We start from the raw sequence: 14,906 nt of genomic DNA on the forward strand, positions 1-14,906 counted from the left end.
GGCACTCAGTCTTCTGGCTCCTGCTGTGGGCATGTGGAACAAGAATGGGCAGGGACAGGATCTTTGACCTTGTCTTCCAGATAAGTCTTTAGAATGCTCAAAATAGGTATTGTTTACTTCAAACCCATTCCTCTTTTGCTACAGTGCTGGGTCTCTCCTGGTTTTGAGCACATATATCTTGGACAGTAAAAGAGGGGCTGGTCTTTTGATTTCTAGCACGAATCCTTGCCTTGTCTCAGCTCTTTGATGCATGCCAGAGTTTGGTTCAGGCAATATTTTTTATGGGTTATTATTCTCTGTGTCTCTGCCCCTTGTTTTTGTTAATTACTTATATCCTGGTTGCCTGGAGAGCCCCTCACATCCTGATCTCTGTGGAGACAGTCATCCTTGACTGCCCAGCAGTGACCAAAGCCTTCAGGAGAAAACCAGGTCAAAGCAGATCGTTCATAACTTCTCTGTGTTTTTTCTCTCCCTTTTTTATCTTTATTCCAGACTTTCCGTTCCAGATCTTACTCCAAACATTGGCCTCTTCTGGTACTTCTTTGCAGAGATGTTTGAGCACTTCAGCCTCTTCTTTGTATGTGTGTTTCAGATCAACGTGTTCTTCTACACCATCCCCTTAGCCATAAAGCTAAAGTAAGTGGTTGGACCTGCTGGTTTTTTGTCCACAGAGTCATTTGTAGGTTTACAGGTGCCCTTCAAACTGGGAACATCTGCTATAGGGTTTGTGCCATTTTTGCCCAGGGAACCCTGCCCTCAGTTGCTTCAGTGGCTGTACACAGCAGTAGAGTCACACATGAGTATCGGGTGCAGAGCCAGTGCTTTGGAGCCCTATATTTCCCCTGGCCTCACTTTGGGGTACTTGAACCCACATTGCTACTGAGCCCAGTCACTGTTTTAAACAAGAGCAGTGTTGGGGTGCGGAAGGTATCCTTGGAAAAAGTGGATCTTTTTGGGTGTTCATCAGCATCCCAGTGACAGTTTGCTCAAAGGGACTCAGGATGTATCATTTGGGAGGCTGGCTACCTGCAGCTCTGTTTAATCATCTGATCAGTTTCCCTCAAAAGGGTTGCCTATAAAGCTGTCTTCTGCAGTGTAAGAGGGCTAACGTGTGTTGTCCATCCCACCTTTCTAGGCTTTTTGACAATATTCATGCCTAACCCTTCCAGCAACTCTTGGAGGTAGGCATTATGTTATCATCACTTCCATTTTATAGTTGAGGAAATTGCCATCCAGAGAGGTGGAACAATTTTCCCAGAGTCACGCAGCCAGTAAGCATGGAGCTGGGATTCAGACCCAGGTTTGCATGGCTCCAGAATCTATGCTCAGTCCCCTGCACCATGCCAGGCTCCTGAGAGAAATCACTAACAGTAGGTCCCAGAAATGGTTCTATTATCCTAGCTTCAGAGAAGGGAAAACAGGTACCAATAGGCATAGATATGCCTGGGTGGTCCAGGGAGGCTGGAAGAGTTTGATTTACATTTTAAGAGCGTGAGTTCTCTGCTCCAACCTTCCTGCCATTCTCCATGGCCAGTGAACCAATGCACATGGTTCCTATTCTATAAAAGCTCAGAGTCGATGTTTCCTTCCCATGACATAGCCTTGGCCTGGTATCTGACAGAAAACCATTCTTCCTTGGCCCGGCAGGCTCCAGAATTCTGGCAGCCTTACTCAGCCAAGCTCTCCAGCTGTCTGTGGTCCACATTTCCTGCCCTTGTTCTGGTCAGGCCCAGCCACTGGGCTGAGAGAAGCAGGGAGCCCGGAGCACCTTTCATCACTCTGTGTAGCCAGCTCTCCAGCAGCTTCTGTTGGCACGTGAAAGGCCACAGACAGCTCCTGGGTAGACAGTAGCACCACCATGTTGTGACACTCTCCCCTCCACCCAACCCCAGCCAGGACCTCAGAGTTGTGGGGACAGAAGATATGAAGATACCTGACCTCCTCTGCCCTCCTGTGCCTGGATATGAAGTTCCACTCTGGCCCCTGCAGTGCCAGCTTTGTGAGAACAGGCCCTCCAGGGTGCCTCTCCCCAGGCACTGTTGCAGGGGGTTCTGGTCTCCATGTTTTTTGGCACTACATTGTCACTAGCCTTTTCATAGGAATGGTGCAGCTGTTACCAGCTACCTAAGAAGCCCAAAGCCAGTGACTTGGATTAGCTTTAGGAAGATGCTCACTGGGGTAGCTGGACCCTTCCTAGAGGCTACAGGACTGCGTGACTTTGCCAAGCTGAGTTTCTCAGTCATTTGCTATATAGTGTTTGGGTGCGTACACGTTTGTCTCCACATCTCAGATTTACACCCATTGAGTCACCCTGACCTTTGACCTGCAAAAGGAGAATGCCATGCCAATAACCTGAAGAAGACCTTCATGAGCTGGATATCCAGGTCCTGTGCGGAAGTAGGCCACGTGCATGTCGTTTAGGTGTAGCTGAGCAGCGTGCACACCTTGCTTCTTCCTGTTGGCTTCCCTTCAGCACTTGGTCAGCTCTCGGAGGAGCACAGGAGATTGAGTTCTCTCTCATCCTCCCTGATCAGAGCTGTGATCCTGCTGGGCACTCAGGAGAATAGCATTGGTGGTGCTTAGGGGTTCTAGAGACAAACAGCTCCATCACTTACAAACTCTCTTATCTTCTCTGAACCTGATTTCCTCAGCTGCAAATGTGGTGACAGCATTGCCTATCTAGAGGGGTAGTTGAGGTGTAGTGAGGATCGCATGTAATGATGCAAGAAAAGGGCCTGGCACAGAACTCTGCACAAGTGAGGGTTCAGGAAACGGTAGGCAGTGTTACTAGTTTAAGGTAACAAGAACTCCAGTTCCAGCCCTTAAGAGCAAAAAGCTGCATGCAGCTCTCAGTTCTCTTTCTGGAAAGGAGCTCATCATAGCTAAAGATCTGTAGTCCCCACTGACCCTGTTGTCAGAGAAACAAAGCATCAGCAAGGAGGCACCTCCTGCCCTGGGTCCAGTGTTAAAGGGGCCTCTGGCGTGGGTGGCTGCCTGATAACTCTGACAAGCAGTCATTTAAGCCCAGTAATAAAGGGCGCTGACTTCATGTGTTCTCTTCCTCGGCGGCTCCTGGCGGAAGGCCCAGAGCTGGCGGGGGTGGGGCTTGATCGAAACGTCTCTGTGGGCTCTTTCTCTACTGTTTGCTGGGCTCTTCTCACCACCTCTGGGTATCTCTGGGTCCCTGAAGTTTTCTGCTCTGCTGCTTGGCCCGGCCCCGTGTCTTGTGGGTCGCAGAGCCAATGCCTCCATGAAGTCCCCTGGAGAGTATTTTTGGGTTTCAGGGATGGGGTCAGGAGTCTCTGGGCTGGGCCTGGTCCCTGACCGATCTCCCTCTCTCTGTCTGTCTGCCCTGTCTTACCCCAGGGAGCACCCTGTCTTCTTCATGTTCATCCAGATTGCCATCATCTCCATCTTCAAGTCCTACCCGACAGTGGGCGATGTGGCTCTCTACATGGCCTTCTTCCCTGTGTGGAACCATCTCTACAGATGTGAGTACTCCCACCTCTCACCCCCTGGTGGCAGATTTGTGTCACCTAGCCCCGATGAAAACAGCCAGGGAAAAAGGAATTGATAGGCATTTGCTGGGCACCTGCTGTGCTGGCAGCACCAAGAGACAGTGACATGAGGCACAATATCTGCCTCCTAGATGCTACGGACTAGTGATAATAATACTAGCATTTATTGAGTGCTGTGTACCTGGTCACTGTGATTCTAAGGGTGTTACGTGCATTAGCTCATTTTATCTTCACACCAGACTTTGAGGAAAGTATCCCCGTTTGCAGATGAGAAAACTGAGGGACAGAAAGGTAGAGCCACTTGTTCAAAGTCACATGACTGGTAAGTAGTATAGAAGGGCTGGCATTGGAATCCAGATGTGTGATCCTCCAGCCAGCACTGTCCAGTAGGGCTTTCTGTGATGATAGAAATGCCCTGTGTCTGCACAGTCCAATAGAGTAACCACTAGCGTGACTGAGAAACGGACTTTTTAATTTAAATTAAATTTACGAAGCCACACATGGCTAGTGGCTATCGTGTTGGACAGTGTGGCACTAGGCCTTGGCTTACCATTTCCCAGTGCTGCACCGAAAGGTCCATAGAAGACAGATGGGCAACACTAGACTTCCGACCTGCTGTGAAGACGTCTTTAAGCTCTAACCATCCCTTCCTCAGAAGACAGCCTAGCAGTGATCTGGTTGTGCTTTCTAGTATTTCCTAGTGTTTCCCTGAGTCGGGCTCTTTGCCCTCTGTGTGGGTTCTTTTCAGTGTTTGTGGGCTCCCTGAGGGTAGGCTCATGACTCACTTGCCTCTGTGTCCCCAGCACCCAGGATTAAACCTGACACACAGAACAGCTCAACAAATGTTTGTGGATGGTTTTTTTTTATATATATAATTTTTATTGGAGTATAGTTAATTTACAATGTTGTGTTAGTTTCAGTTGTACAGCAAAGTGAATCATTTATACATATACATATATCCACTCTTTTTTTTAAGATTCTTTTCCCATATAGGCCATTACAAAGTATTGAGTAGAGTTCCCTGTGCTATACAGTAGGTCCTTATTAGTTATCAGTTTTATATATAGTAGTGTGTATATGTCAATCCCAATCACTGTGGATGGGTTTTTTAAACCTCCCTAATAAAGAGGCAGTGCCAGTGACCCAACACCACTTGATTCTCTAAAACAGGAAGGGAGCTGTTGAACTCTCCTTGCACAGAAGAGTATCAGGAATGAACTTGGGGCGGGCAGGCTTCAGAGGAAGTAAGTCTTTGTTGTTGTTTTGGGGCTGCTGAGTGTCAACCAGGAAGTGAAACTGACCAGCTGCTAGAAAGAAACCTGTCTGTAGGAGTTAGCCTCTGAGCACAGGTAAACAGGTGAGTGGGCAGGACAAGCGGGGCTGCTCCTCCGGGTGACGCCTGGTGGGGCAGTGACCGGATGACCAGACTGGAAGCAGGAAGTAGCATCTTCTGTCTGTGGCATTCTCATTGCACAGACAAGAATCACCCAGTCCAGTGGGCTCAGAGTCAGCTTGGCAAGTCACAATAGCAGAAGACATGTGAACATACCCCAGTTTGTGACAGGGTGGGTCTTGGGGATGTTGATTCTCTTTCCCCCAAAACGGATCCCTTTTTAGCTGTCTCTCCCACACAGGGCATCTCCCCCCGATAAGACCTTTCATCCCATATTGCTGAACACAGTCTGGAGCCAGCACCTTGAGTCTGAATCCTGGCTTTCCCATTACTAGCAAGTTATGTAACCTTTCTGAGCCTCCCATTATTTCATCTATCAGATGGGGGGAATATCTTTCATGAGTGTTTTAAGTTTGAGAAAAAATAAATGTAAATAGCACCGCATTTATTAGTAGTAGTAATAATTCCACAGAGGGGTCTGCTGCATAGTTTCATGATCAGAGCTTCAGGCTCAGTAGCCAGTCATTCAGAGTCATTGAAATAAACATATTTTTCAAAACTTGAAATGAACTATTTTATGCCCTCTGGGATGATGAGGCACAAAAAAATAAGGATGGGGTTTCTGGAAACCTGGATGAGCTAGTAGATGCTGTTGCTGGCTGGCTGGGCAAGTTCGGCTTGTCTGAAAGTCCTGCAGAGAGTGTTGGCTGCCACCCCTGGAGGTGCAGCTCCTGCAGCAGAGAATACTCAGGCTTGGAGTGTCTGGTTGGGGCATGACAACTGTGAGTCATTACATTCATGCGGGAGCGTCTTCAGCCTGGTCCTGTGGACCTGTGAGTGGAGATTTTGTGAAGTCTGTATGCCTAGGTTGAATATATTCAGACTTTTAATGTGGTTAAGAATTCAGTTTAAACATGAGTTACCAGTGCCAGCATGCCTGCTCGCACATTCACCATTTTATTTTCCTGTCCTGCTCAGTGGGGAGAAGAGGCATGTGGGCCCTTCCCTGAGTGCAGGTCCCAGATACCGGGACTCAGTGGTGCTTGGGGCCAGGATGAATCATACAGACACACAATTGCGGTGTTAGGGAACAGCCTGCTGGCAGAACCCGTGCCAGCCTGCAGTGGTCCAGCTCAAAGAGCCAGTTACCAAAGGGATGGATTTTGTGAGTGTGTGTGTGTGTGTGTGTGTTTTGTTTTTATTAAACTATTGTATAAAGATAAAAGAATATTGATTTAAAAATACTCATTAATTATAAAAAATAATAATACAATAAATTCCCATGTACCCAGCACCTAGTTTAAGAAAAGAAACATCACCACGTCCTTTGAAGTCCCTAAATCCCCTCTGTGCCCCTCTCAATGACACTGGATTCTTTCAGTGGAATTTTATTTCTGAATGCCTGAGGCTCAGAGAGGGAAAGTGACTTGCCTGAAGTTTCAGTTTGTCAGTGGTGGAGCGACAGATCTGATGAAGTCGCCCAGTGAACTTGGTGGAGAATCTGATTCCATCTGGCCTAGCACGTCTGATGAAGGGTGAACCCTTGCGTCTCATCAGGCCCTGGTCATCTCTGACATCTCCGACACCTCCTGGTGCCTGGAACAAGCCGTCCTGTGCCCCACGTCCCTGGCTCCATCTGCTCTGGCATATACCTGTAATCCTCTAGCCTGTCATCCAGCAAGAGTGAGTAGCAGCTCCCCAGTCCTGCAAAGGTCACCACAGGCCAGAAGCCAACTGGATGCTGGTGACAGTTCCTCCAGGCACATGGGAATGTATCTTCACAGCTTTTTGTGATTGCACCCAGGAGCTGCATGTGAACCTCTCTCAGTCTCTGCACTTGGTCACCTTCTTGTCACCCGGTCTGAAATCCAGAGTGGCTAGAGGCATGGAACAAAGACCTACCTGCACTGTCAGGCCACAGGAGTTTTATATTAGGAATAGTGTGTATTCTTTTCAGCAAAATAATTTCCAGGGGATCAGAAAGAACCACTGAGAAATGTAAATAGTGATGTTGGAGTAGAGGAATGATAAATAGATATGTTCTTTCTTGAGGTTGTAACACTATTTAATAATAATAACAATAATAATAATTCTCAGTGCACACATCCCTTTTCCCAGACTTCTGTTTCTGGGAGCAAGGACAAGGCTTCTGACAGGTCTCAGAAAGGCTTGAGTCAGGGCTTTCACCTCTCAGCTTTGAAAACCCAGAATTGTGGAAATTTCAGATCAGAAAAGAGGACCTAGCTAGCCCTCCAAGCCATGTTTCCAAATTGTAGGATTTCACGGACCACTAACATTCCAAAAAATTCTGGTGACAGAGTTGCCAACTTTTTATTTTTCTGAAGACATGAAAACAGTCAACTACTAGCCATTCCTCCCCATTTCATAAAGGAAAATACTTTTTAACAACAGCAACAGGCAACAAGACACCTATCATTTCTTAAGAAAGAATGAAGCTTAAGTTGAAAACATTCAGCTTTAATAAGAACTCTGAACTATCTTCTTATTCTCAGTGTGACACTGACCAGTGAAGTCTCTGTTGCAGACCAGTATGGGCCTCTTATTTGGCAAAGGTCTGCAGCTGTAATCTAGTGGTTCACAGCCTTGGCTGCATATTGGAATCACCAGGGAAGCTTCTAGAAACCAATATGGGGTACTCCCCTGGTGGTGAGTGGTTAAGAATCTGCCTGCCATTGCAGGGATCACGCGTTCGATCCCTGGTCCGGGAAGATCCCACATGCTGTGGAGCAGCTAAGCCCATGCTCCACAACTACTGAGCCCGCGTGCCACAACTACTAAAGCCCACGAGCCTAGAGCCTGTGCCCTGCAACAAGAGAAGCCACTGCAATGAGAAGCTCGTGCACCGCAATGAAGAGTACCCCCTGCTCGCCGTAACTTGAGAAAGCCCACGCTCAGCAACAAAGACCCAAGGCAACCAAAAATAAATTTAAAAATTTAAAAACCAATATAGATAGGTGCCTGGGCCCCACCCCTGTAGACTCTGATTTACTTAGTCTGGGTGAGGCTCCCCAGGTTAGTTCATTTTACAACCAGAATTGAGAACCTTATCTGCAATCCAGTCCCCTTTCCAATGCATGAACCCCAAGTATAGCATTTCAACCAAGTCATTGTACAACTGAGACAAGAGGCCTTAAGGTTCGGGGGTTTCCCCATCTCTTAACTATCCCAAAACTCTGACTTGGGAGAAGGGATTTCCTGAAGGTCAGGGTCAGAGAGGGGAAGGGAACTTCTATTCACTAAGTGCCTGCCGGGAACCAAACCTAAGGTTTTTTTTTTAAGTGGTAATTTTTTTAAAAAGATATTATTTTAATTAATTAATTTTAAATAATATTTATTATTTTATTTAAAAATATAATAAAGTGTAAAGAAACAATAATATTATATAATCCTATTGTCAGATATCCCCTAGTGAATTAAAAGGAAAAAAAAAAAGTACAGCGTGATAGGCAGAATAATGTCCCCTCCTTGCCCCCCACAAAGCTGTCCATCTCATCATCCCCAGAACCTGTGACTGTATCACCTTACATGACAAAAGGGCCTTCAGATGGGGAGATTATCCTGGGTTATCCAGGTGGGCCCAGTGTAATCACAAGGGCCTTTAAGAGTGGAAGACATAGAGGCAGCGGGTATATGGGAAATCTTTACCTTCTGCTCCGTTTTGCTGTGAACCTAAAACTGCTCTCAAAACTAAAGTCCAAAAAAAAAAAAAAAAAAGAGGAAGAGGGAGGCAAAAGAGGAGGCCATAGTGATACAATGTGAGAAGGACTTAATCCGACATTGCTGGTTGAAGATGGAAGGGGTCATGAGCCAAGAGTGCAGGCAGCTTCTACATGCTGCACAGGCAAGCAAATGGACCAGAGCCTGTGGACTTCTGACCTCCCAAAATGTAAGAAAATAAATTATATTGTTTAAGCCACTAAGTTTGTGGTAATTTGTTACCATAGCAATGGAAAACACACAGTAATACATCTGTGCCAGCTTTTCCACACAACTTGTTTAACTCATGGAACACTCCCATGAAGTAGGCAGTGTAGCCCTGTTTTAGAAATGGGGAAGCTGAGACTCTGAGGAACTTGGTGGCAGAGCAGGAATTTTCACCACAGTCTCTCTGAGGCCGAGGCTGTGCCCCACCATCAGGCTGCCTTCCCCCCAGCGGAACTCGGCCTGCCTGCCCGCGGACCACCCTGTGTAGCAGGTCCTCCCTGGAGCTTTAGGGGGAGCTTTCTCCCTGGTGGGATTCCCCATTCCTTCCGGGGGTAGGGGGTGAGGTTAGAGAGGGAGGGTGTCAAAAAAAGACTTTTAAATCATCTAAGGAAGAGTGAGGGACATTTGAAGAGCAAGGCAGGAGACTTAAGACATGAATTGAGGAGAATGGAAACTGTATTCCTAAGACCCAGGGCTGTGGCACCAGAGAGATACTGAGAGGTTCATGCTGCCATTTCCATCCATGATTCACTAGTCAGATAGCACCCTGCTTGGGGACAGGAGAGGAGCTACTCTTGGACACCCCGGGATTGGGGGTTAGAGGGCAGTGTCTTGCTGAAGTACCTCCTTGCGGTGTCCAGAGGCATTCACAGCGTTGCCGACTGTAGCCAGCCGAGCCCACAGTGGGAGGTAGAGTCCAAATCTAGGACCTCTCGCCAGCTTTGGGTGTGAGGAACCATTGCCAAGGGTCTGAGGTCTGCGTCTTGGCACCCTGGCGCCTCTGAGTTTGTGTGTGTTGGGGAGGGGATGGCGGGGGGTTCTGCCTTTGAGCTACACCAAGCTTTTCGTGGGCCACTGTGTCCTGCAGGGCCGTCACTGCAAGGAAAGGGCCCCAGCGAGAGTCAGCCCTGGGCTAACTGACCGTCGTCTGTCTTTGCAGTCCTGCGAAACATATTTGTCCTCGCCTGCATCATCATCGCCTGCTCCCTCCTCTTCCCTGTCCTGTGGCACCTCTGGATTTATGCAGGAAGTGCCAACTCCAATTTCTTTTATGCCATCACACTAACCTTCAACGTTGGGCAGGTAAGAGTCAAGGGCAGCACAGGGACAGGGATTCATTTTGTAGCCTCAGACATTCGACCTGGGCCCTGGGTTCTGCCAAATAAGGTTTTGGAACGAGAATGAGGTCCCATAGGGAAGGTAGGGCAGTAAGAGCGGCAGGGGAAGCTGAATTTGGCTAACGTTTGTTGCATTGAATTCTCACAGCAAGCCTGTGAGACAGTGTTATCCGTATTTTACAAATGGGAACCAAGGCTCACAGAGGTTGTCGATTGCCCAAGGTCATTGGAGGAGGCAAGAACCAAGTTCAGAAGAAGGCTCAGTTCCTGAGGCCGCCCTCTTTCTGTAATCGCCTGGGCTGCGTGGCCCCTGGAGTGGCTGCAGCGTGCGAGGGCTGGGGGGTGGGGGGACAGGCAAAGGGGAGGGGAGACTTTCCAGGCTTCGCAGCAGCAGGAGCAAAGGCAGAGAGATGAGGAATAGTTTGGTCCAGCTGCTGGGCGCATCTGGAGCAGAAACTGTGCAGCTGGGAATAGCAGGAGAGGAGGCTGAGCGGGTCCCAGAATGAGAAGTACCAGCAAGGAGCTCCAACCTTCCTCTGGTCCAGGGAGAACCTCTCCCTTGGTGCCATAGAACAGTGGTTCTCAGCATCAGAATCACTGGGGGTAGCTTGTTAAAAAATGCAGATTCTCGGGCTTCCCTGGTGGCGCAGTGGTTGAGAGTCCACCTGCCGATGCAGGGGACACGGGTTCGTGCCCCGGTGTGGGAGGATCCCGCATGCCGCGGAGCGGCTAGGCCCGTGAGGCTGGGCCCGTGAGCCATGGCCGCTGAGCCTGCGCGTCCGGAGCCTGTGCTCCGCAACGGGAGAGGCCACAACAGTGAGAGGCCCACGTACCGCAAAAAAAAAAAAAAAAAAAAAAAAAAAAAAAAAAAATGCATATTCTCTGTTAATATGTTTTAAATCCTGTGCTTATGTTACGACTGTCACAATCACGTGGCTTTGATTGTTAAAAAAAAAAAAAAAAAAAAAGCAGATTCCCTGATCCTGCTCCCAGACGCGATGATTGGAATTTGTGCTTTTAACAAGCTCTCCAGGGATTCTGTTGCAGGTGGTTTAGCAAACTTACCTGAAGTCCCCTCATCCACTGTGCTGCGTTCCCTCATGTCAGCTCTGTCCTAATTGTCGAGTCAAGGTCTTATGAGAATCACTTGTACCGTTTACCATTTCAATTGTCATTGGCACAGCCTGGCATTTCCTGTGCATAATGGACGGGATGGGAAGCAAGGCTCGCCTGAAAGACCAGTGATGCCAGTGAATAATCCCCAGGGAGATGCTTGCCTCCAGGGTTAGCTGCTGGGAAAGAAGAAGGGAGTTAGGGCTCTTGCAGTGACTGATGGATCTGGTATTTCCTGCATGGACATTTCCGGACAACTAATGTCCAGTCCAGCTATTTATCTTGGTTTGTGTACAGCAGAAAGAGAGGTGGAGGAGGGCCCTGCAGCCTGGGTGGGACCAGGCCAGGGGGTCTGTCCTGCTGCCACACACACAGGTTACTGATGGCGGGTGCTCAGCCCCTCCTACCTGTGTCCGTGCAAACAGAAATCTGCGGGATGCAACTTAGTACCTTGAATAAATCCAAAAGGTTGTTCTGGCTCTTCTGTCTTGCTGAAATCCCCTTACTTTTCCTTTGAAAGTGATGACTGGCATGTGACGGCATTGGGCCTGCCCTGGGCCTCTGGGGAGCTTGGCGAGCTCCACTGAAATAGTCCACAGCTTGCTGTCAGGTCATGAGTGTTGAGTGTGGGTCAGGAATACAAGTTGCAGTGATGATGAAGTATCCATGGAACTTGCCAGATAACAGCTTTTTTCCCTAGGGCTGCCTTTATGAGAAAAGGCTTTCTGAAATTGGCATGGGAGATGTTTGCCAGTTGTCAGGTGCCATCAAAGGCAGGAGGGAAAAAAAGGCAGGAGAAACTGAATTGTTGGAAAAAGGGGGATGGGGCTGGAGGTGGGGACCAAGGCCAAGTAGATGGAGGGTTTTAGTGGCTGAGCTATAGAGAAAAACCAGGTTGATCTCTTGGCCTTGTCCTTTATCTTTTTCAAAAATCTCTTTAAAATGTATTTTTAATCATACAAATAACACATGAATTCATTATTGCCAGGGAAAAGAAGTCAAACAAAATAGAAGCATATGGAATGAAGAGTAAAGATTCGCCTGGGTGCCATCCCTTTCCACCCTAGGGCAGATGTGATCGTTAGAATCAGTTTGGTCTGTGCCTTTGCAGACTTCCTCTGTGTGTTTACAGACAGCTGAGTCCATAAGCAAACACAAAGACATCCCACTCTAAGTACTGTTCTTTGACTTGCTGTTTTTCACTTAATGATCTCACCTTGAGATCATTTTTTTTAACAGCTCTGTGATATCCCTCCTGTGGTAGGATGTCCTGTGGGTTTTATGACTGGTTAGGCCACTACTGATAGACATTGAGGATACTTCTGGTGATTTCACTATTATAAATGGAAGAGCCCTGCATATGCCTCCACATACTCTTATATACACATGCCAGTCTTTTCTCAGATTCCAGGTGGTGGGATTTGCTGGGTCAGAGGGCATAAGCATTGTACATTTTGGCAGATTTTGCCAGGTTGCCCTTCAGACAGGTCATACCAGCCTCCAGACCTCCCAGCAGCAGGCCAGGTGCCTATAAGCTGGCAGTTTGTTCAGGCATCCAGCACACCTGTGTCATCGGCCTGCTCGGGTCTGGCTTTGTGCTGTGAGCCAGAGACAATTCTGTTGGGTCACGTGCTTTCTGGGACCTGCTGGCTTTGGGCTTCGTTGCTGCTGCGGCCAGATCACTAAAGGGGTGTAGCAGAGAGAGGCACTTACTCACCAAGGCAGTCACTCGAGTCATATCCTCGTCCTGGAGCATTAACTGAGCTAGAAGAGCACCCCTCATCATGAGGGTTATACTAGCCCAGCCCTCCGGCCTGTTGGGAGCCACAGAGTGCAAATAGACATTTAGAATTTTAGTTAAATGTCACCTCCCCAGAGAGACCTTCTTTGGGGTTTCCCCCACCCCACGGTCTCTTTCTTTGCCTTCTATTTGTTTCCTTCACAGCACTTACCCAATTTGCAACGCCACATTATTTACCTGCTTCTCTCTCTACCTCTCCCACTAGCCTGTGAGCTTCATGAAGGCAGAGATCCGCCTCTCCTACCCACTGCAGGGTCCCCAACCACCTGATCAGTGCTTGGCATAGAGCAGTTGTTTAGCAAATATTTGTGGAATGATTGAATGAACCAAAGAGAGCCAGGGAGAACGTCATGTGATTAATGTGGAGAGTGTAACCGCTGGAGGAATCCAGAGGCAACAAGATCACCTTCCCTGTTGAGTGGTCAGAGAAAGCCATAGGGATGAGGAATAGGGGCTGGGCCTTCCAGACTCAGAGAGGGGAGGGGGGAGAGGGTCTAGGAGGTGGGCAGGATGGGGGCCAAGTCACCCCTACTGGCTAATGTCAAGGGATGGCAGCTCTGTCCCCAGCCTTTCTCTCACTTCTGCCAGAACCTGGTCTCTTTGGCCAGGGAAGCCCCTGCATGTCATCCACAGCCCAATCCAGCTCAGCTTCCGTCTAACCTACAGTCATTGCTTCCGGTGAGATGTATGGCATTCAGAGTGTGTCCGCAGTCCCACAGCCTGCTCTTCTCAGCTCTTCTAGCTGCGGCGGTGCCTTTTAGTCACCTGGTCCTTATTCTCCCCTCCCTGGGCAAGACAGATCAGAGCTGTCCTGGGAATCAGATGAGTACAGATTTTTAGCAGGTGTCCAGAGTCAGGCCCATCATTGCTGAGTCCGCAGCTGAATGTAGAGAACATCTCGGCCTGGAGATTTTAAGTCCTGCTGTTTGAGTCGGTCAGTTCCATGCTTCATAATAGAAAAAATCATCAGTAATTATTAATGACAGTGGCAGGTAAACCAGTGACTTAGGCCCCATCCTTCCTCTGGGGCCATTAAATATTTTTCAGCTTGCGGCACAGATCATTTGCTAATTATAATTGTGCCTGAGAGTCAGTAACCAGGAAATAACAGTAAACCATCCATAGATGCATAGGGTTTGTGTGTCTCACACGTACATGTGAGAGAGAGAAGAAGGAGGGATTAGATGGATTGGTTGACTGCGGTCCCCACCCCCTCAACTCCGTCACTGCGTGACCTTCAGCAAGTGATTGAACCTCTCAGGGTTGCAGGTGATAACCCCACCTCTCAGGGGGGTAAGAGGATTTGTATGTTGACACATGTTGACATGGGAAGTAGCTTGAGCAACGTGCTCATCAAATACCCAGAGCAAATTCCTAAGGAAACATTCAGACCTGGACACCAAGGGAAGGAGAACAATCCTCATCTTTTTTTTTTTTTTTTTTTAACCCTTTTCTACTGCAGGTCAGAGACCAGCAGAAAGATAATGGTCATGTAGGATTAGATGTAAACAAAAACGAATGTTTAAAATTTAGCTTTATTAATAGTAAGGTAAAATGTTCCACTTACCCTAATTCAAGTTAAAAACAGGTAACCTGAGGAAATCTTTCCCTAAACTTATAATTAATAGTGGCTCATGTTTAAAGAACTCTTACTAGGGACCAGGCCCATGTGATCCCTTTAATCTTTTGGATCATGTGCTTGTCCAGCCTTCTGGGCCTCTCCTTGTGTGTTGATATGACCTCGTCTGCTCATGGAGGAGGAGTTTTAGCTGTGTGTGTGTTTTATTGTTGGCAGCATGATGAAAGTATGACTTTTTTTCCTTTTAATGAAACGTCTCCGTGATCTCTCCTTGTTGGAACATGAGAGGAAGCTCCTTCCTGTTTCAGTCCTGCATGTTCGGACTCACCCCGCCTGATGTAGTTACTCCCCTACTGACAGCCCTTCAAGCTGTTTTCCTTTTTTTATTATGATGAAGAATTGACTTAATCCTCATAACAGCCCTCTGAGGGAGGCACTG

At 48.0% G+C, this 14,906-nt stretch overlaps 1 protein-coding gene across 3 annotated transcripts in view; it reads left to right on the plus strand.

Moving 5' to 3' along the window:
- Window positions 1–14,906, plus strand: part of PIGU (phosphatidylinositol glycan anchor biosynthesis class U) — a 577,582-nt gene that overhangs the window by 82,800 nt on the left and 479,876 nt on the right. For 2 of the 3 annotated variants that reach the window (XM_081256796.1, XM_081256797.1), the window contains exons 9-11: window positions 493–636; window positions 3,367–3,491; window positions 9,797–9,939. In XM_081256796.1, the coding sequence (XP_081112922.1) occupies window positions 493–636; window positions 3,367–3,491; window positions 9,797–9,939 (412 nt within the window). Of the gene's footprint in view, window positions 1–492; window positions 637–3,366; window positions 3,492–9,796; window positions 9,940–11,157; window positions 11,299–14,906 lie in introns of those variants that run through there. The other variant, XM_081256798.1, reaches the window with a different exon arrangement.

Source organism: Mesoplodon bidens (assembly GCF_964165515.1).
Source record: "Mesoplodon bidens genome assembly, chromosome: 15".
NCBI lineage: Eukaryota > Metazoa > Chordata > Mammalia > Artiodactyla > Ziphiidae > Mesoplodon > Mesoplodon bidens.